The 23,237-nt window shown below is 49.0% G+C and overlaps 1 protein-coding gene across 1 annotated transcript in view; it reads left to right on the top strand.

Moving 5' to 3' along the window:
• Positions 1–23,237, top strand: part of Pepd (peptidase D) — a 136,551-nt gene that overhangs the window by 44,322 nt on the left and 68,992 nt on the right. Inside the window, exons 8-9 of the mRNA XM_048448771.3 lie at positions 15,683–15,758; positions 17,885–17,931. Coding sequence (XP_048304728.1) covers positions 15,683–15,758; positions 17,885–17,931 — 123 coding nt within the window. The remainder of the gene's footprint in view (positions 1–15,682; positions 15,759–17,884; positions 17,932–23,237) is intronic.

Raw genomic sequence — 23,237 nt, 5'->3', positions numbered from 1 at the left:
GATACAGTTGATCTTGGCAGATCCATCATAGCCACAATTATTGCCCTCCTTGCCAGAACCCAAGGAGGGGCTCAGGGTGCAGCAGCAGCGGGTCCTTCGTCTCCCAGAGCAGGTGGGCTTTCTGTGATAGTAAAGTACCATTTGGTGTCATAGTTTTGGGAGTTCTTTCGCTTATTTTTCGTGGGTGGGGTTGTTACCATGCAACTCAGGCTGGCCTCAAACATGAGATCTGCCTGCTTTTTCATCCCCAATGCTGGAACTGTAGGTCCATGCCACCACACTCATCCACTCCTAGGTCTAGAATGCTCTTGTTGTCTGCTCACTCCTACTCGGCCCCATGGATGGAATCTGACAGGGAGACTGTCAGCTCAGGTATAGACTAGCTCCAGTCTCTGTCCCTATCAAGACCACCGTACAGAAGTGTGGTCATACCCAACTTATGGTAAGAATGGAAGGATTTGCCAGTCCTGTTTCTTCATCTGCAAAGCTGATGAAGTGATTGCATGGTGTGGTGATTACATGAGACAGCGTGCCTGAATAACGCCGGTCCCTACCGAGACTTCCCCTGCAAGACCTATGCTGATAAACACTGGACATGCCACTCTATTTCAAGAGGTTGTTGCTCCTGATATATGAGGTAGCTGCTCTAGTTATTCCCATACTACAGATGAGGAAACTGAGGCCCAGAGAGTTAATAACTCACCCAAGGAAAAGCCATGAGTCCAGGCTGTTGGCTTCATAGTCTGGCATAGCCTCTCGTTGCTCAGCTAAATGCCCTGGAGTCTGAGGCTTACCTGAGTGCCAGCTTTCTCCCAGCTCACTCCTAGCCCTTTTGGAATCCTTGGATTGAGTCTAGGGTTAAGCACAGCAGGACCAGAGAGCAGAGACTGTGTAGGAAAGCATCCCTGGCATCCACCACAGACCCAGATTAGCATTTTGGGCATGTGGGGGCTTTTTCAGGACGAGTCTGATTGGGAGGTCTCCCGGGATGGGAGCCGGCGCTCAGCTCAGGTTTTGTGTTTAGTTTTTGGGTGGCATTCATTTCCTTTGTGTGACTGTTTTATTGTTTTCCATCCTCTCAAGCGGTGCCTTTTTTGATTTCCTGTAAATTCCTCCATAATTGTACTCTTCCAACAAACACAAGATCATAAGTGCACATTTCTTTCCTTTTGCTCAGTATTGTGGCCGGAACGTATAGGTCAAAAGTTGAATCTCAGTAAGAGCAGGCATGTCACTGCCATAATTCAGACTGGGCTTCTGCTTTGCTGTTTTGTAGAGGATGAAATTGATCTGGAGGTAGGGTAGGAAATAAAAGGAGATGCCTTCATTTTTCTCATAGCTGCGTGCCAAGGGCTGCAGCTAAGTACTCACGGAAGAGTGAGTGTATCCATGGCTGCTGTGTATCTCCTTCGGTTTTAAGTGAGGCCGTGTTCATTTGAGTCATGCACCGCTTTTAGAAGTGTTAATTACATGGAGTTAAAGAGGCCTGCATGCATTAAAATGCGGCCTGTAGGTACCATTTCTGCTCCCCTGCCTACTGCCTGTATAGGATATAATCTTTAGGGGCTTCAGGACAGAGGTGCACCGGAACATGTCCCAAATTTGTGTGCAGACGATGACCTAGATACCTAGTATATGGAAAGTATAGACCACCGTCTGTGTCTCCTTCTGAGTAGTCCTGGCACCCTTCACAGATCCTTTATGTAAGGACCAGAGATTCCCCCAGGCAGAGATAGTACTTGGTTCCTGCATACCAGAAAGTGGGGGGACGGGTTGGGGAGCATTACTTGCCCAAAGTCCTGTACCAGACATCTGACCCTACAAACTGGATCTGGTCACTAGCCTCAGGAACCAAGCGGAAAGGAGTGTAGTCACCGTGATTATATTGGGAAGATGGAGAACAAGAGTCTCAGCCATTGATGAGCGTCATGTGAGTTTTTGAGGGGGTCAGGTAGGACTGAGAAATTTGTGCAGTTAAGGAGTTTGGGTCAACTTGGGGTCCAGCTGATCCTTGTCTTAGTTCTGGTTCTGGCACATGACTCCAGAGAAGTCTTAGCACTTGAGGGAACCATCTGTTTCCCATGAGATGTTTGCTCCTGCTTGAGTAGACAAGACACCCTTCCTTTCTCAGTATTCTCAGTCTTTGAGACAATTGCCCCCTCAGGGGGTGATCTGTCTGTGAGGCGCTTCTGTTCTCGGGGTGCAAAGTGACTGCAGCTCAGAACTATAATTGGGGACATTGACATGTCTTTGGGGGATATATTAGTTAGGTTTCTATTGCTGTGATAAAACACCATGACCGGGCTGGAGAGACGGCTCAGTCATTAAGAGCACTGACTTCTCTCTCAGAGGACCCAGGTTCAATTCCCAGCACCCACATTGCAGCTCACAACTGTCTGTAACTTCAGTTCCAGAGGGTCGGATACCCTCATACAGACACACATGTAGTCGAGACACCAATGTACATGAAATAAAAATAAATCATTAAAAAAAACCACCATGACCAAAAGTAACTTGGGGAAGGAAAGGATTTATTTGACTTCTTGCTCTTGTATATCAGTATATCATTGAAGGAAATCAGGGCAGGAACTTGGCAGAACCTGGAGGCAGGAATTGAAGAAGAGAGCATGGAGGAGCGCTGCTTACTGACTTGCTCCCTACGGTTTGCTCAGTTTGCTTTCTCATGCTCTCCAGGACCACCTGCTTAGGGACTGTATCACCCACATAGGGTCAGGCCATTTCACATCAGTCATCAGTCAAAATAGTACCCCATGGACTTGCTTACAGACCAGTCTTATGGGAGGCATTTTCCAAATTAAAATTCCCTCTACCCAGGTATGTCTAGGTTTGTGTCAAGTTGACCAACAACCAAGCAAAAAACAACCAGCACAGGGCATTAGACTAGGATGTTGTAAAGTTCATAGTACCATACCTTAGTTAATCTTTAGTTTTGTATTTGAGACTGGGTATCACTACACAGCCCACACTGGTTGCAAACTCTTAAGCCTCCTGTTCCCTAGAGGCTAAATACCTTAGTTACTCTCTATGCCTTCAGCCTTGAAGGGGGGATGATCTAGGTCAAGTTTCATGGGATTGTAGACAAACATTCCTTCAGTCATTAATGTGGCCTTGAATAGGAATCTAAATAGGAACCTAAATAAAGGAAACATTCACAGGACGAGAGCAGAAACACGAAGCTTCCTCCTGCTCTGTTTGCACCAGTGCCCAAGGAGGAGTCTGTACTTTAGCAAAACCCATGTCTGAGTACCTTTTCTGTGTGCACCATTACAGACACAGTCAGGTGTAGTCCAGGTATCTGAGTACCTGTTCTGTGTACACCATTACAGGCCCAATCGGGTGTGGTCCGGGTGTCTGAGCACCTGTTTTGTCTGTGCCATTACAGGCACAGACTGGTATGGTCCAGGTGTGGAGTGGACTTCCTCCCACCTGCCTGTCCCCAACTCCTCTAGGGGCTGAACTTGACTATGGCTTGTTGGAGAGGACTTGCTGGAGGAACCTCCCGAGGGCTGCAACTCCAGCCAACCCCTTTCTTTCCCTCCTGTTATTGTGCGAGCTATCTCCCTTTGATTGCTCAGTCCCCAGTGTGGAGGGGATGTTGGGGCAGGGCCTGGGGAGTCCTTTGGTATTGAACTCCTGCCCACCTGGCTCCCACAGAACCATTTCCTGTGCATTCATCTTTGGGAGAGATGGAATTCCTGGCCCTTTTAATGGGTTTTATTCAACAAGCTGGCACCTTGATGCTTAGAGACTGATCTGGGAAATACTTCATCCTGTCTTGCTACTATTTTAATCAGTGCTGCATTCAGACCTCAGTTAATTGATGTCTTAATCCTGGGTTTAATGCCTAGAGGCAGTTTTGTGACCTGTGAATATTTAAGGAGAAAAAAAAAGATTGCACAAATAAATCTCTGCCTCGTATAGTTCTTGTCATTTCAGGCCTGTGGCAGGAGACTCCAGTTTCTGGTTTCAGGGTGAGGCCTGCGATCCCTCGTCTCCCCTCACACATGTTGGTGTGTCTGTGTGTGTGGAGGGGGGCACATGTATGTGTGTGTATAACTACTCTATTACTGAGCTTCGTATCGAAGCCATTGGCTTTTTGCTATGTCCAGGCTGGCCACAAACTCATGATCCTTTTGCCTCCACTGACGGAGTGCTCAAGTTGTAGGTATGTGCTGTCAGACCTGGTTTGCTGCTGCTTTTCTGTGTGAGCAACCCCCGGGTATAATGATACTCACAGCCATTATTCCACGGCCAGGCAGCACCCACATCTCCCAGCACACATCACCTGTGCCTCATTCCCCATCTCTAAGCTCAAGCTGCCTTCCACTCCAGCTTCATAAAGGACTCAGGTTGTCTTAGCCTGGGCCCTGCTCCTTGGTTGCTTCCCTAGGAGGCGGCCTTGACCTTTCTTGGTGGTGTCAAACTGGTAGGGGTATCATAGCTGTCACATGCCTCCTTAGATGATGAGAATCCTTCTCTCAGGCTCTCTGACCTATAGAAGACATGATAGACGTGGCCTTATCACTTGGGAGAAGCTGTGCAGTCTCCTGGACAGACTAAGTGTTGTCTGCAGTACCGGAGCTTGTGTTTTGTATACACCAACCAGGTAGGGTAGGCTCTTTCTACCTGGCACCCGGGAGAATCCACAGGCCGAGAGCACCCAGGACTGTATAATTATTTACGTCAGCACCTGCAGATACCTGCTTAAATTTAGATTAAATCAGGAGGAGCCAAAGTCCAGCCAGGCCTCTGAGTTCTACCTTTCCCGGGTCATTTGCCTTAGTTCCACTTTTATTTGGTTGGCTTTGCTTTTCTGTATTTGTTTTTTGAAACAAAGTATCTCTAGGTAGCTCAGGCTGCCTTCAAATTCTAGCTTCCTGCCCCAGTTTCCTCAATGCTGGGATTGTAGGGATGGGCTACTCCAGCAGGTTTGACTTTTTGTTTGTTTTTTTGTTTGTTTTTGTTTTTTTCTTTTCTAAAGTAGTCCTAGTGAATCAGCTAGAGTCTTAGTGGCAGGGCTCTGAGCCTCTGGCCCCACTGGCTGCTCATGAGCATATCTCTGCTTGGGGAGAGAATTGTGTGGGATCTGACCTTCTTTCTCCCATGATAGAGATGGCAGTACTCTGTAGGGAGGAGCCAGGGGTGAGTGGTGGGGGGGGTGGAGGGGTAGGCTTAAGAGAACTGGTGTCAGAGGTCTAGCCTGGGCCTCTTCTAAGTATGAGTGTGTGGGGAATAAGGGTGCTAGGGGGAATCTTGACTGGGTCTCTTACAGGGATGAGTGTATGGGGGAATAAGCTCACTGGGGGGGGGCATTCCTAGCCTGGGCCTCTTCTAGGAACTAATATGTGGGAAATAAGAACACTTCAGTGGGGGGGGGGCAGTCTAGCTTGGGCTTCTTCCAGGGATGTGTGTGGGGGCAATAAGGGCACCAGGGTGCAGCAGTTCCCAGAAGGTTGTCCTGCTGGCCCGAGAGGACAGCAGTCCAGTCCTGGTGGGCACCCCCTGGCTCTGAGTGGGACTGAAAAAGTACCTGGCTAGGACTAGGAAGGCAGTGGTCTCCTTTAGCCTACCTCCAACCCTAAGGCGAGAGACAAGGTCTCACTGTGTAGCCCAAGCTAGCCCCAAAGTCGTGCTCCTCCTGCCACAGCCTCTTAAGTCCTGGGGTTACAGCTGTATGTTAGCATGCCTGCCTCCTCTTTTTTCTGGAAGTGAGGTCAGTCATGCTTCAGAAGTCCCCAGCCTGTGTGCTGTCGTGCTATCTTATCCAGACAAAGAGACACAAATTCCTCTACTCTGGGCCACAAATGTCCGCCACTGTCCCTGCTCTTCAGGTCCACTCCAACCTTTTGAGGACACTTAAGGAGGTTTTCAGTGCATTCATTCTAGGAGGATCCCTCTCCTACCTGGGAGCAGAGACGGACTTGACCTGGGTGAGGGCATGAGGGAGCCTTGAAAAAGTTGCTTCCTGGGATCTGGGGGCCACTGAGCCAGGTGAAAGGGCAGAAACTGGTTCCTGACAGAGAGGTTGCCTGCAGTTGCCTGTGAGAAACAGTCAGGATCATGGTATTTTCCTTTATCTAAGGGCTAACTAGGGGCTACTGAAAGTTTGTGAGCAAGAGGAAGGCAGGGACTGCCCTGCCTCACCATGGCCCCAGATTCTGTGTGCAGCAGGCAGGGCTGGAGCTGACAGGCCGCAGATGCAGAGACGGTGTGCAGGAAGCTCTGCAGTTGAAGGGCAGCCTTGGGCTTTGGCCTAGCATGCTATGCCAGGAGTCTGCCTTCAGCTGCACGAGGGCTGTGAGACCAGAGCATAGCGGGAATGTTCCATGCTGGGTTCTAGTGGGAGACCCAGTCCAGAGGCTTATACCACAGATAGGGAGACTTATAGACGGCAAAGTGGAAGGGAACCGAGGGCAAAAGAGAATGGGCCATGCCTGAATCCACCGGTGAGCTCTGGGGTCCGGGAATAGGTGAGAGGAAGGTTGGCAGAGGGTAAAGGGACAGGACAGCCAGAAGGAGGAAAGAAGGAGAGGAGGACAGCCAGAAGGAGGAGGGAAGGAGAGAAGGATAGCCGGAAGGAGAGGAGGATAGCCAGAAGGAGGAGGGAAGGAGAGGAGGATAGCCAGAAGGAGGAGGGAAGGAGAACAGGACAACCAGAAGGAGGAGGGAAGGAGAGGAGGACAGCCAGAAGGAGGAGGGAAGGAGAGGAGGACAGCCAGAAGGAGGAGGGAAGGAGAATAGGATAGCCAGAAGGAGGAGGGAAGGAGAGGAGGACAGCCAGAAGGAGGAGGGAAGGAGAACAGGATAGCCAGAAGGAGGAGGGAAGGAGAGAAGGATAGCCAGAAGGAGGAGGGAAGGAGAAGAGGATAGCCAGGAGGAGGAGGGAAGGAGAGAAGGATAGCCAGAAGGAGGAGGGAAGGAGAGGAGGATAGCCAGAAGGAGGAGGGAAGGAGAATAGGATAGCCAGAAGGAGGAGGGAAGGAGAGGAGGACAGCCAGAAGGAAGAGGGAAGGAGAGGAGGACAGCCAGAAGGAGGGGGGAAGGAGAGGAGAACAACCAGAAGGAGAGGGGGTTCATAGTGAATGAAGAAGCTGCTTTTGAAGGACATGGCTGGAAGAGAGGGGAGTGAGTGCAGGGGATTTTGCTGCAGAGGATTCAGCTACACTGGCCCATGTGGGCATCTGGTGTGGTGCATATGCCTGTAAGCCCCAAATGCCTGCTAAGGCAGGAAGGGCTAGAGTTCAGAGCTAGCCTGGGTTATATGGTAAATTTGATGCCACCTTGAGCTATAGAGTAATATCCTGTCTCAAAAACCAAAAACAAAAGAGGGTAAAAGAGGTGTCAGGTATCCAGAATCCATGTGGGGTAGGGCAGAGAGCGGCCTTAGGAGAGAGGAGGAGAGAGGATATATCTGGAAACAGAAAACTTGGCAATTGTGGCAGGAGAGGCAGAGTGGCCAACCCCCTAGTTTGGTGTTCAGTTGTTTATCTGCTGGGAGGAGCCTGCAGGGAAGGTAGGGCAGGAGGAAGTTGAGAGTCTGCACCTCCTGAGTGCTCCCCCCAGAGATGGGGATCATGCACTGATCAGGTGAGGCAGGTGTCTGGCAGCTTCTGTGCCAACTACCTGGTCCCATGTTTTCCCTGTTCTCAGCGGTGGGATTCTGTAGATGGGCAGACACAGGTTGAGGGACTGTGATGTATTGGTAGAAGCAACGATGAGAGGGATAGACCGGCAATCTAAGCCCAGGGAATGGGCACAGAGCCCGAGGTGGCACACCTACGTCTGATTTAGCTGCATTATTATTCTGAGCATCGCTGTGTTCAAGAGATGCCTGCAGTCTGTGGAGGATGGCAGTGAGGAATGAGATGGTGGTCACAAGGTTATCCTGTGGGTAGATTTGGACCTCCACTGTGAGCTGCACCCCACTTCTGCAGAATACCAGTGAGCATTCCGGTCCCCTGGGGGAACCACCACCACCTCCTGCTGTGGAATCAGAGGCCCCTCTGACAAAGTGTAGTCGGGCTTCAGGAAAGAGGGTATCTGCTTGGGAGCAGTCTCCCCACTGTGGTTGTCCTGCCTCCCTCTCATACCCTGATGGAGTGCTTTAGAGCCTGTGGAAGGCAGGAGGCCTTCCTCATTTCACCTTAACCAGGGGCTGCCCCAGATGAGTGGCATCGTGGAGACACAGCTGCTTCTGTGCTGTCCTGAGAGCTGACTACTTCTGGTGGAGTCTGAGGAATGACTCATCCTTGCCACTCAGAACCCATCCTGTTTCTGGCCATTCTTTCCTCCTTCTGGCTCTCTGTTCTGAGCAGCACCACCAGACAAGATCTGTGACCAGCAGAGGACAGACAGACAGGTGGACGATAGGTGCCCTCTGGACAGAGACACAGGTCCTGACCACTCCAGCTTGGCTGATCTTGGAATGCCTGGTTGCCCCTTTTGAGAGGGAAAGGTGGTCACGTGGGAGCTTGGTGAGGTGAGTAGCCTTCAGCTTTCCACAAAGGAGCTGAACTGCCATTAGAGGAATGTGCATTCTCCAGCCTCCTCCAGGTCCTGCTGCTGGGGGCCTCCTCATGCCTGGGTTCTTCCTTCCCATCATCATTTCCTATAGCATCCAGAGTCTCCCCGTGGCAGCCTTCATCTTCCTGCTTTATAATTGCTTTTTCTGTCTCTTTGAGAGAGGGACATTCTTAACTCAGCACCAGTGTTGGGAGCTCAGATCGGCATGTCCTTATTAGCGAGGTGAATGCACACTGACCACGTGGTGCCCCTCATTATAGGCTTAAAAGTGTTACCCAAGCAGTATATGTACCTTGTTAAAGAGCTCCGCTAGTTTTCTCGGTAGATAGCCATGCTGGCAGAGTGAACTGGGAGCTCAGTGCATTTCCCTGGTGGCTAAGGCTGCTAAAGGTTTTTCTCATGTGTTTGTTGGCCATTTTGTATGCCTCCTTTTCAGAACTGCCTGCTCCATACATTGCCCATTTATTGATTGGGCCATTTATCCTTTCAATCTTGATTCTTGTGATGATTTGAAAAAAGATGGCCCCCAAAGGGAATAGCACTGTTAGGTGGTGTGGCCTTGTTGGAGTAGGTGTGGTCTTGTTGGAAGGAACACGCCACTGTGGAGACGGGCTGATGATGGAAGTTACAAAATAATCCCACACTAGTTCAGAATTACATATAATAAAGCGTTATTTATTTAGGGGAGACTTACAGATCATTGTCCTAGATCACAGTCCTCTGCACGAACAGGGAACAGGAACACAGTCTAGCAGTTGGAAGTGAGAGCCGGAAGCAAGAGAGTGAGCGCAGACTTCACAGCTGCAGTTATAGTATAAGAAATGATGTCCAAGTGGGCTGTTATCTTAAAGGCTACTGGCTGAAGGAGCTGGAGGAGCTCCCACAGCAGCGAGCTTTGAGGTCTCGTATATGCTCAAGTCACGCCCAGTGAGTCAGTTCACTTCCTGATACCTGCATATCAAGTTGTAAAACTCGCAACTCCTTCTCCAGCACCATGTCTGCCTGTATTCCGCCTTGTCCCACCATGATGATAATGGACTAAGCCTCTGAACTGTAAGCTACCCAATTAAATGTTTTCTTTTATAAGAATTGCCATGGCCATGGTGTCTCTTCATACGATAGAAACCGTAGTGAAGACAATTTTACTTTTTATTTTTTAAAGAACACTGGGTAGTAAACCTGCCAGGTGAATTTTCTGCCGCTTTATAGGCTGTCTCAGTGAGGACAAATGTAGACTTGTAGAGCCTCTGTGAAAGTCAGTGTGGCAGTTCCTCAAAAACACGATAGAACTAACTACTAACTACTGTATGATCCAGCATTTACCCCAAATGAATCAGTCAGAACTCTGCAGACACACCTGCACACCCGTGTTTATTGCTGTACCTTTCACAACAGCTGTTCTGTGGAATCAACCCACCAGCAGCTGAAGAAAGAAAATGTGATGTGTGTACACTGAGGAGCTTGATTCAGCGACAAAGGATGAAATGGTGTCATTCGCAGGAAAATTGATGGAACTGGAGATCATGTTAAGTGAAATAATCAAGGTTCAGAGTGGGAAATATCACACCACACAACCCCTCCTGTGTAGAGTTTAGATTAAGGTGTGGGGGGGGGGTAGAAAGAGGAAGTGGTCCAGCAGCAGAGCAAGAAAGGACAGTGGGAAGGCCGACATGACAAGGCACATTACACACATATCTGCATGAAACGCGGCATGACGGACATGCCTTTGATCCACTCACCTGGGAGGCTGAGTCAGCCAGAGAGTCGTGAGTTCAAGGATGGCCTGCACTACTATAAAAATATCAAAGTGAAGCCCATTATTCTGTATAATTAATATATCTTTTTTTTTTTTTTTTTTTTAAAGAGAGATGGTTCCTCTAGTGCAGAATAGTTCAGGGAAGGTAGACTGAAGACCAGCCATGCACCTTGCCTGACATCCCTCATAGCACTGCTTTTAGTGCCCTGGTTCCTTGGGCTCTTCCCTGGGTTCTGTTTGCCAGCTGGCCACACACAGGGCCCTCCTTTGTGACCTGCTCTATTCACTCTGTATCACCTTCCTTCCCCACATAAGCCGAGCCTGCAGGAAGCCCTCACCACACATCCCATGATGCTCTCCTCATCTCCGACTCTGAGCAGGTTTTTTTGATCAGGATTCTTACCATTTCCTCTGTGCTTTATTGAGCCGTAAATCTTACATGTTTGGGATGAGACGATAACTGTAAAAGGTAAAAATAATAACAAAAATAAAAATGAACAAACCACAAAACTGGGTTTGCGTCGACATCACCGTGGCTGCGGTCTGTGCAGAGCTTCGGAATGTTTCCCAGCTGGCAGTGCTTCTTGTCCTGGCATCACCATCCAGCCTTCCTCAAGGACAGACTTCTAGTAGCAAAACAAAGACTTTTCCCCCTGCCCCTGCGTAGCCACCAGCGTAGACTTCCAGGTCTTGCATGGAGCTCTGCAGTAGAGCCCTCGCCTAGTACACACGAGGTCCTGGTCCCAGCCCCAGAACTGCAAAGAAGACAAATTCTTCCATATTTTAGTTTATTCCCCTTTGGTACATCTTCCCCCCCCCCCAATAAAACCCTTTCATTAAGGTAAAAGCAGCATTTGTATGTTTCTAAAAGTTCGGGAACAACATAGCTAGAGCAAGGAAAGGATGTGTAGGGGGAGAAGGCAGTTAATGGGCACCATGGGGAGAGGGCAGTTAATGGGCACCAGGGTGCAGCTGGAGAGACACGACTGAGAACAACCAACTGATTATTTGGAATTAGCCACTGGGAAGGAGTTTTTGAATATTTTTAGTATAAAGAAATGATACGTAGCTACGTATGGTGATGCATACCTGTGACCCTCGCACTTTGAGGAGCAGAGTGAGGAAGATGGCAAGTTCAAAGCCAGCCTGCCTAGTCTATATAGTAAGATTCTGTCTCAGAATAGAATAAAATATAAGGGAAAAGATGTATGCCTGAGGGTTTTTTATAACTTGCTAATTATACTGATAGGATCATTAAACATATTGAAATGCCTTGTTGTACCCATAACTATGTAATTTGTGTGCCTGTGTAAAACAGGTTAATGAGGAGTGGCTAGGGAGACGGCTTAGCAGTAAAAAGCGCTTGCTGCTTGTGCTGCCTAGTTTTATGTCAGCGTGATGCTGGCTAGAACCAGTTTAGAATAGGTACCTCAACTGAGAAAATGCCCCCCCAACACGTACACCAAATCTGTGACTGTGGTCAAACCCGCGATGTCTTTGTTTGTGTGTTTGTTTTTAATTGGTGACTGATGAGGGAAGGCCCAGCTCACTGAATGATTCCACCCCTGGACCGGTAGTCCTGGATGCTATAAGAAAGCCATGAGCAAACCTGTAAGCAGCACCCCTCCATGACCTCTGCATCAGCTCCTGCCTTCAGGTTTCTGCCCTTAATTCTCTGGATGCTGGACTACAAGCTGTAAGATGAAATAAACCCTTTCCTCCCCGAGTTGCTTTTGGTCACAGTGTTCTGTTGCGGAAATAGAAACCCTAAGACCTTGTTCTTGCAGAGAAACCTGGGCTCAGTTCCTAGCACCTATCAGGGAGCTTACAGGCACCTATAACTACAATTCCAGGAGACCCAGCAGCCTCTTCAGGCTTCCTCAGGCACCTGCACACATATGACACACATACATATGCTCAGGCACACATATGCACGTAAATAAATCTATAAAGTATGCTAATGATTAACCCTTTTTTTTTTTAAGTTAGGTGGTGCACTCCTTTAATCCCAACACAGAGACAGGTAGATCTCTGATTTCGAGGCCAGTCTGGTCTACAAGAGCTAGTTCCAGGACAGGCTCCAAAGCTACAGAGAAACCCTGTTGAACCCTCCACCCTCAAAACAACAATAGTAATTATAAACAGGAATTTCCCCAGTTGTCCTTGACACATCCAGTGTGGTTCCCGTATCTTCCCTGGATATAGTGACATTTTCTTACCCATGATTCTTAGTCATCCTTCTGCTACTGTGACAACCTCCCCCCCCCCCCGCCAGATGTTCAATGTCAAGGAGGAAAGGCTTGTTTCAGCTCCATTTTCAGAGGTCTCGAGTCCATGGCCGCTTTGGGTCTGTGATAAGGCCAGATACGTGTTTTGAAAGAGAGCTACTCAAGCCAAGATCGAGAAAGACATAGCTAGCCACCCAGTTTCCCCTGACCACCACATCTTCCTCCATTTCTGTCCCGCCCACCAGGTAAAGGTTCTAACATGCCTCCATGTCACTGCAGGCTGGGGCTGGGGCTTCAGTGTTGGCCTCTATGGGGACAGCTAAGGTCCAGATGACAGTCCTGACTTCTGAGAGGGATGGCTGCAGTACAGCAGACCACTCTGCCTTCTGCATTTGCGTTGTTGGCATTTAGTGTGCTCCTTCACACCCATGTTGCCTGCAGCCTGGACATTAGATCCAGCAGCGCTGTAAGCGTAGGATATGTGCTGAGATACATTGGAGGTGGCGCACGTTTCTCACTGCACTGCATGAAGATGCAGTGATCCTGAGTTAGCCTACCCCACCTTGAGACTTCAGCTCCCACTTGCACGGGAAGGTGTTGTGCACCGTGTTACCCTGACAGCCCTGTGAGTCACTATAATGCCTGTGCATCTGCGTTAGCCCAGAGTTTTATTTGCCTTTTCCTTCTCTTGTTGAGAGGAAAACTGTGTGTCTCCTTCAGCACACCACTGAAGAGTCTTAGGCGTCTTGTGTCTCTGTGTGGAAATGAACCCACCTAGTACTCATGGATGCTCTCAAAGCCACATACTCTGAGCACTGAGTTTATTTGCTTGACTTGCTGGTGACCTTACCTTCTGCTGCTTGTCAGACCAATGCCACTTTCTGAAAGCATCCCAGGGGTTGAAGAAGTGACTCAGTGGCTGAGAATGCATACTACTCCTATAAGACCCAAGTTCCCAGTACCCACATCATGGCCCACAAACACCTGTAACTCCAGCCAGGCGGGTTCAGCGCACTCTTCTGGTCCGCATAGGCGTTGACACGTATTGAAGCTTCTGCAGAGGCCTGGTTGGCTACCAGTCCTCTCAGCTGCTGGGAAATGAGGCCATGGTGCCTGAGAGGGCAGTTAGGGCAAAGTAGTTGCCATGCAGAAGACCTACATAAGTAAGACCCTGGCAAATGACAATTTAAGAAGAAATGAGACTGTGTTTATTTTCTAATTGTGCCCAGGTTTGTTGATGGGCCTGCTGTAGACGCTGTGTTTGGAAATACAGTTATCCCCCACGTCTGTGGGGTCAGCCACAGTGGGGAAGAATTTCAGAACATTCTAAAGACCAATACTTGAAACTACTGAGCATCATGCTGAATCTAATCTAAAGGAAGTACATGGGAGCGACCTGGTCTAGCCTCTGCTATCCCCTGGACTGTCGGTCCGGTCCCGGCACTGCGTCTGTACATACTGTTCATGTGTTCTGCGGTGGCTGCCTCAACTCCTGTCACTCACCTCTGCATCCATGTGACCATAAGACCTCCCAGAGCCAGTGGAGGGAGAGGGAAGGATTTGTTTGGCTCACAATTTCATCCATAGCCCTTTAGCCCTGTGCTCTTGGGCAGAGTATCAAGGCAGCAGGAGCATGTGGGGAGAAGTGCTCACTCCCTGGTCAACCAGAAAGCAGAGAGAGCTTATGGGAAATAGTGGTATGTTTTAAGGGCTCGCCCCAGTGACCTGTTTCCTCCATTTAGTCCGTACTTAAAATTCTCCCCCAAATAGTGCTCTGTCTGGAGAGCAAGTAATCAAAACATAAGCCCCACTCCCAGGATACTTCAGATCTAAGCCACAGTGTAGTAGACTTCCAGAGCCCCATTTTCTTGTCATTTCTACTTGAATCGTGCATAGCACCCACTCAGTGTGCATGTCCTTTGTGTTGGTTAAGCCAAGTCATCAGGAGATGGCCCTGAGTCCAACAGGATGTGTGTGTGCCATTTGTGGGTTTGGGTGTAACTGGGGTCCCAGGAGCAGCAGTCCCTGTGAGTACTGAAGGGTGGAGTTCTGCGGGTGAGGGCAGCTCATCTAAGGCTTCAGGTGAGCAGTGTGGATGAGGCGGCAGCTCTGCTTTACTCTCTTATGGGCCAGACACGGCTCTGACCGGTGCCTAGCACTGCTCTTGGTACTTTCCAAATGCAAGGCTCTGCTGGGCACACACCTATTGGAGAGTTTGAGGCCAGCCTGGGCTACATAATAAGACCTGTCTTAAAAAAAAAAAGCAAAAAAACAACTCTTTAATTCTCACAGCACCCCTTTGGGCAAACAGACAAGGAAAACAAGGCAAAGAGTCGGGCGTCTCAGCCACAGCTCGGGTGCAGGGGGTCCCTGGTCTGTCTGGCCAGTGCTCTTAGTACCTTCCATGCCCATGGAACTGGTGTTAGTCACTTCAGATGGGTGGAGGCAGAGAACGAGCATTTGCTTCTTTTATGTGAGTCTTACTTAGGGATAAGACTGCAGCAGGGCCTAGAAACTCGGCACACCCGAGCTGATACATTATCAGGAGTTCGCTGTGAGCTCCCCAGATGCCTCTGGAATTGGTTTGTAGGAGACTCCTCAGGGTCCTCTGCTGATGTCTTCGCTGCCTCTCTCCTCTTGCCTTCCCCAGGCTCCTGGTCTCTGTAGACCAGCTGTTTCCATGTTGTGCCTGCACACAGGGTTGAAAGATCCACCGTCCCCTTTGTCTCTTACTCCCCAACCCTGTCTTGGTCAAAGACCTGAGTCACATGGTACACCTGGGCCGCCCCAAGGGGTACCTTTGGTCAATGAGATAGGTCCCCGTGATGCCAGCAGCACCCTGATTAAGGCCCAGCACCTCTACCATATAGATTCTGTTCTTCTGTGAAGGAAGAATTGTAGCTCACGTAGGCAGGATGGGCCCTCAGCAAGCTGCTGGCAGCCATCATCACTGCAGGCTGCCTGCCTGTGGTGGGAGCCAGGACAGGCGCAGCTGCTCTGGTCTCCCAGGTTTTCTTCTGGATAGCTCAGGATCGCACATCATTGTGGGTGTTGGGCCTCTCTGGCATAGCTCCTGGAAGTGGTGGTCAGTCTCCTTGGGGAGGTCTCGGCCCTGCCGGGTCACTGACTTGGCCCTTTCTCTCTCTCTCTGCAGCCGGGTGTTCAAGACGGACATGGAACTAGAGGTTTTGCGCTACACAAACCGGATCTCCAGCGAGGCCCACCGTGAGGTGAGTTGGGCAGAACAGTAATGACCTTGCCGATTGCTGTGATCGAACACCTGAGAAGAAGCCCCTTCAGGAAGGAAGGCTGTACTCAGGCTCACAGTCTGTCATGGTCACTCGTGGGGTTGGGTGACTCCACAGTGGTGGGGCATGCAGAGACTTACATCTCAGCTTATCAAGAAGCAGAGAGACTGGGGTGGAAGTGAGGCTGGACTGTAGCCCTCAGTGCCAGCTCGTCAGCACCCCCTTCCTCTCAAAGGCTCCACAGCCTCCCCCAGGCAGCACCACCCACTGGAGACCAACTGTTGGAACACACCAGTCCATAGGGGACATTTCACATCTAAGCCATCACAGACTGCATCGCTTTGGGCAGGAGAACTGTAACGGAGATAAATGTTAGTGACCAGAGCCTGGACACCAAGGCAGGAAATTTCTCAGGAGAAATTCTCTCTTTCTTGGTGGGTGCAGGGAAGGGTTGGAGAGCCTCTGCCCCCTCCATCTTGAGGCACCCACCTCCATGAAGGTCGTGATCCCGGTCCTCAGGAACTGTCCCAACCAAATGGTCCTACTTCCAAGAGAGCAGGGCTCTCCTTCCTGGCATGCTGGCGTTTCCCAGGTCATGTTAAAGCATTTTTTGTCTGTAACTATAATTTCCGCTCCTATCAAGTGTTCTATTGTTGCGAAGAGACACCATGATCATGGCAACTCTTATAAAAGAATTTAATTGTGTTAATTACAGTTCCAGAAGTTTAGTTCATTATCATCATGGCAGAGAGCATAGTGGCACACAGGCAGACATGGTGCTAGAAAAGTTGAAAGTTCTACATCTGGATCCAGAGGCAACAGGAAGAGAGAGACTCTGGGCTGGCATGGGCTTCTATAACGTCAGAGCCCACCTCCAGCCATACACTTCCTCTAACTAGATCACGCCTCCTAAACCTTTTAAAAAGAACCGCTCCTTGGTGACCACACATTTAAATCTGTGAGCCTATGGAGGCCATTCTTATTCAAACCACCATACTACCATCGCTTTTATTTCTTATTTTTAAATTTAGATTATTGTTTATTTGTGCCTCTGTGTATTTGCACGTGTGTCTGTGTAATGCATGTGCATATGAGTGCAATGACTTTGGAGGCCACAGTTGTGAGCTGCCCAGTATGAGCAGTGAGATCCAAACTCCAGTCCTCATGAATGAGCAGCGAGCACTCTTTAACCATTGAGCTGTTTCTTCTTTTCTTTTTGTTTTTAAAGACAGGGTCTTGCTATATATCCCAGGCTGGCCTTGAGCTTACCATGTAGCCTAGGCTGTCCCAAAATTACGATCCTTCCACTGCACCTCCGGAGTGCTGGTATTACAGGTATGCTTTACCAAGTATACCTACCCATCACCCGTTTTCCAAAAACATCTTCACATGTGACAGAAGCCAGTATTTCAAAGCCACTCAAGGTGTCTGGAATAGCCTGCCTGCTCAGGGCCTGCCTGCTCAGGGACCATCACAGCTTGGTGATAGGGATGACAAGGATGGTTGAGAGGCCAGGTAATCTCTTGTCCCAGCTAATTTCTCTGTAAATAAAAATTAGACAAACGAAAATAAATAATAGTTAAAATCCTTCCTTCCTTCCTTCCTTCCTTCCTTCCTTCCTTCCTTCCTTCCTTCCTTCCTCCCTTTCTTTCTTTCTTTCTTTTTTTCTGAGGCAGGATTTCTCTGTGTAGCCCTGGCTGTCGTGGAACTCACTCTGTAGACTAGGCTGGCCTCAAACTCTTGAGATCCTCCTGCCTCTGCCTCTCAAGTGTTGGGCTTAAAGGAATGTGCCACCATCACCATAAACCCTTTCTTAATATTCAGGATTTGCCAAACATCTTGGTCAGATCTTTTGTCTTTAGGTTGCTGGCCACCTGCAAGCCATAGCATGGCGTTTGTCAGCTTCCAAATGAACGTGCTCCGCAATGGTTTAAATAAACTCTGCTAAAAGGTCCAATTTGTCACTTTTCTGCACCACTGTGCATGGATCTCCCCTCCTTTCTTTTTCTTTTAAAGAAGAGCTTTTGAAACAGTGTTATACATTATTTATAAGGCCGTGTTAGTTATCTGCTTAATACAAATGTCTTTGCTTAATACCCACGCTCTAGGTAATGAAGGCGGTAAAAGTGGGAATGAAAGAATACGAGATGGAAAGGTAAGCTGTGTGTCTCTGCGTAAAGATTAAAATGTAAAAAACCCCAGCAATTTATGTTCCCCAAGCAAGTAACAGATGAGGGGCTGGCGCACTGCTTGCAGACCAAGTGGGGATTATGTGCAGCATTGGAAGCCTCCTAGGCGGCGATTATGGTCCCTCTGGTGGTGGCCACCTCTCTGGCTCCTGGCAGAGTGTTTGATGGTAATGGGCCTTGATAACTTTCCAGGCTGGTTTAGTGTCCCATCATTCCACTCTTGGACTTTGTTTTCTGTAATTTGTTGGGGGGAAACTTTACTAAATAGCCACTATTGTGCCTCCAAAAGCCACTAGTAAAACAGCTTGCCATTTTTATGTGTAAACACCACCATTATGTCTGCTGTGCTCTGGCGACTGGGTCAAGGGATGGTTAAGTGGCTCATAAAGCACCCTGGAGAGCCCTATCCACCTTCAGCTCAATTAGACTTGCCACACGCAGGTTGGCATGCCCGGGTGCTTCCTGGGGCTGCCCAGCTCTGCTTCAGGACCCAGGGGTGGACTTACTGCTGCCCATGCTCAAGGAATCCCTTGACTCAGATCAGACCCACCCACCCACATCCTGGGTCTCCCACCGGTGACCACACCACTGGAAGCTCTGGGAAGTGACACTGGAGACATGAGTCACCCTACCCATCCCAGGTCCCCTGTCCTGGGAGGTCCTCATGTCACTGGGTGTCCTGTACTCAGAGGGCTTCAGGTAGTTCTTGATAAAGGATTATTATAGAGACCGCCTGACCACACCCAGATCTCTGGCTCCTTTTTTGTTTGTTTTTTTGAGACAGGATTTCCCTGTGTAGCCTCAACTATTCTGGAACTTGCTCTGTAGACCAGGCTGGCCTCAACCTCACAGAGATCTACCTGCCTCTGCCTCTTGAGTGCTGGAATTAGAGGTGTGCATCACACCATACAACTTAATTTCTGGCTTCTTATTAATTAGCCTAATCTTGAACTTTTAGCTTCCAAGATTTTAAGCTATACGAACCTCTTTTCTTTATAAAATAGCCTGTCCTGGGTATTTTATTATAGTAACAGAGGAAGGACTACTATGCACCCCACACCTGTGGCCTTGCCTGCTACATCGGTGCCAGGAGCAGCACTAAGGCCCAGGTGGGGTCACAGTGGCCAACATGACACATCTGTCCACTGTGGGCTTACAGATGGAGTTCTTCTTTAGAGTTTAACCCGGAAGGGTGAGTTGAGTGTCTCTAGTTCTCTCTTCTTGCCCTGAAGGACATGGAATTGTTAAAATGGCTTTCCTCTGCTGATGTGATGTCCCAGGAGGGGGCATGTAACAGCTGTCCATCAAAGCTGAGGCTCTGTCTCACCAAGGACACTGGGGAAGGGCGTGCACAGTCTCTGATTGCAGTTTGCACAGCATTTCCCATCCCTCCTGAAGGATCTGAGGTGAGAAGAGATTTGCTAGCCCAGGGAGGGAGGAGGACCAATGAGTCCCTCAGACTGGCACTGCCCCAGAAACCTGTTCTCAGTTGAGTTGACTCATAGTGACCCATACCAGATGCTTCAAATAAAAATAGCCAAGAAATCAGAGCAAGAATAGCTTACCTCAGTGTGGGCCCTCACAATCTCTGCCTGCCAGTCAGCTGTGCCCTGTGCTGTTGGGGGTTGGCTCTGGAAGGGACCCTGAGACACTCTTTCCTTAATTCCTGACCCTGACCCTGCTGCCGCTATTAGCAGAGCTACATGGGCTTTGGGTCTGTGACAAGGAATATATTGGTATAATGGAGGGTTCTTGTTTTTCAGAAACCTATAGGACTAATAATAGCATAACGAACCCCGAGGTCCTCATCCATTGTTGTTTAGTTCTGTGTTTGTGGTTTGGTTTCCTGGCATATGTGAACAGCTCAGACATCATGTCATTTCCCACGTATATATTTCAGGAGGTTTCTCAGTCAGTGAGACTTCTCCCTTTCTGTAACCACCCTGCCATTATCCCATCTAACCAAATTAACAGTGTAAGCAGATTTCTGTACCTGAGTATCCTGCATCACAGATTCAACCCCCTGCCATCTGTGGCTGGTGCACACCTTTTTTTCAGTAAGTGAACATGTACAGACATTGCGTTGTCATTTTTCTCTAAACCACATAGTATAACAGCCATTTGACATAGTGTTGGGCCTTGTAAATAACTTCCCGTTGATCTGAAGTATTTGGGAGATGTTTGGGTAAAAAGGATTTGGTCATCTGGGGAGTCTGATTGGTATCCACAGGGTTATTAGAGCCAGCCCCCTTCTCCTTCCAAAGATTGTCTGTGATTTAGTTAGTTAGTTGATGTTCTGTGTGTGTGAAGGCACATGCACACCTGCGCATGTCTGTGGAAGTCAGAAGATAACCTCTCTGACCCTTGAGTCCTGGGGATCCACCTGCTGTGGGCCCTCTGGAAGATCAGGGAATGCTTTTGACCACCCAAGCCCTCCCTCCAGTGCCCTGACTGTAATTTCTTAGTGTTATCATTTGCATTGGTCTGCATTGCTGTAAAACTGTTTTTTGTTTTTGAATTTGTTTTCTTTAAGCTTAGATTCAAACAGAGCCTGCACATTGTACTAGGCTGTTGAATCCTTTTGGAGCTGAACCCGGGGAGAGCTTTCAGGCTTTCTTGCCTTGGTGACTAGATCCCTGAGTTATGGTTAGCCTGAAGCTTAGCTGGCATGCTGGGAGATGTCTGACCAGGTGCACAGAGGGTGCCAAGTGGACAGATTTCCATTAGTGTTTGTCTATAGAACTCAGCCAGTGGGAGTACCTGATCACTGGGTCTCTGAGATCTTAGTGTAAAGGGACTGGTGGAAGTGGGCGTGCCCAAGGGAAGAGTGGAAACAATGGTAACAGAATGAGATGAAGAGTCTACTCATGAAGCAGTAGGAAGATACTTGTTCACGGGTGTCATCTCATCTGAGGATGTGTACCTAGATTTCAGAAGGGCACACCTCTGCCCCGTGAACATCTCTAGCTATAAATTGGACTAGTTCTTAGTCCCAAGCTCTCTTCCCACAGACAGGCCTGTCTGTCTGGGTCACTTTCTGGCTTCATTGCATAGTCTGCATCCATGAGAACCCGAAGATGCCTCAGGAGCCACGTCTCATCTTCCTGTACAGTAGCTGGTGTCAGGAAACGTGTCTGAGTTGTTTGGATAGATACATGGGTGGATGGAGAAGAAAAGATCTGAGCTATTTTTCTACCACCCTGCATGCCACTGGAGACTTCAGAATTACTCTCCTAAATTAGAAATCAAAGCCTCCTAAAGCAGGTGTTGTTGGCTACCAGGAGACATGACCCTTTTAACACAGGCTGGACTGCTGCCCAGAGTGGCCCAAGTGTTATGTAGGCAGTGGACTCAAAGTGGGACCAAAAGGAAGTGAGCTTCCTTATTGTGTGTGCTGATGGAACCCTGCACTCATGGTGGGTATTCCTCAAACCTGCTGGCCACACAGAGTGGGCTGGGGGTAGGCAGAAAGACTCTAAGCCAGGACTGGAGGCTGGGGTTGGAGGATGGCAGCGCCAGGACAAACAGTTTCAGAGATTCAGAGATGCCAGCTAGAGACCACATTCTAAGCCTTGTCCCCTCCCCCCTTTTTTAATTATCAGAGATTTATTATACAATCTTGAGTGCATGTTAAAAAAGCGTAAGCTAGCTGATGTCATTTGTGAAGACACCACCTTCTCCTCTGTGCTTCGCCTGCCAGCAAGGAAATGAAAATCATTTTCCAAAATTGAGGTGCAGTAAATTGTGTTAAACCAATAAGATGTTAATGTTTGGACAAATCGGGCTCGCCCAGCATCTGACTCCAGGCCCAATCAGGCGGTCCGTTTTACCACCTCGTATTATTTAATGTTAGTGGCGTAACCGGCTTGTAGCTGGCTGGCACGGGGCTGGCAGCTGAATCAATTACCTGCAAACACTAATTTAGAGCATGCTCAATTGGCTGTGTAAGCAGGTCCCGGTTCACATTTAGTACAAGGAGATTAATAACTTGATGCCATTGACAGCCTGGGACCTTAATTGGGATTGCTGTCTCCCTCACTTCCAGCTGTGAGGGGGCCACTTGGGGCTCCCTCAACAGCTAGGGGAGGGGTAGTGTGAGTAAAGACAGGTTCTGTGGGTATGACCTTGTTCCCATGGCCTTGCCCCAGCCCACTCCTCTCTCCTCCTGCAGGAATCCATCTTGGCAGACCCTCAGTCCTGCCTGGAACCCCTCCACTAGGTCTGGGTTTTTCTGGGTTTCCATGACAGGCAATGGCTCACAGTGGTAGTCTCCTGTTTTCTTTTAGGCCCGTGTTAATGAAGAACTTGCCAAGCAGTGCCTTTTTAAAATTAGTCTTAATGCTTTTTCCTGCCCTTTGGACAGATGGAGTGAGTCATGTGTCATTTGTCCTCAGGGTGCCCATTGGGTCCAGATTTGGGGAGTTGGGGTAGGAACATAGCCTGAGGGACTCCATCTCTTCATCACATGCATGCCTCATCCCTGGACACACTAGACACTGCTGCCTTCCACAAACATCCCTACACCCCCACGTATACACCATGCAAGCACGTCTTCTGTATGCCCACTGTGTACACACTGTGCCCACATCACATTCTACACACACTAGCACACTCCTGTCATACATCACGTAAATACACATACACTCCTAGTGGCCCCCAACTTCACCCCCTAATTTGGCCAGTTCGTCCAGGTCTCCAGGTGCTGGGGCAGTGGTGAAGCATCCAGTATAGCAAGGACTCAGGTTGCAGAACCCTAGCCATATTTGCTTCAGGCAGCTCAGGTTCTTTGTGTCTTTAAAGGATTAGGAACTTTAGCTCCAATAAGGACAGGAGGGAGGCTGGAGAGCCTGTAGGCAAAGTCCCACTTGCTTCTCCCTGAGGTCTGAGCTGCAGGGGAGCAGGCAGCCTGCAGCACATGGGCTCTATGAGCCCCACTGCACCCCTCACTCTGGGTAGGCAAGCCCTGGCTGCTCTGACAGATTCCTGGACCATGAGCTTTCTCAGGTTCTCCTCTTCCTTATTTCCCTCCTCTTCTCTCTCCCCTTCCCTCTTCTTCTCTTCTTCCCCCTCCTTACTTCCTCACCTTCCTCTTATTTCTTTTTTTGTTTTTGTTTGTTTTGTTTTTTTTGAGATAGGCCTTTTTTGTGTAGCCCTGGTTGCCCTGTGTAGACCAGGCTGACCTCAAACTCACAGAGATCCACCTGCCTTTGCTTCCCAGGCGTGCGCCACCACCACCCAGCCTTCTTATTCCTTTCTTGTGTCTTGTGGAAAT

Source organism: Myodes glareolus, chromosome 1 (assembly GCF_982192425.1).
Source record: "Myodes glareolus chromosome 1, mMyoGla1.1, whole genome shotgun sequence".
NCBI classification, from domain to species: Eukaryota; Metazoa; Chordata; class Mammalia; order Rodentia; family Cricetidae; genus Myodes; species Myodes glareolus.
Note: the sequence above shows the minus strand (reverse complement) of the source record. Positions and strands in the feature narration are given on the sequence as shown.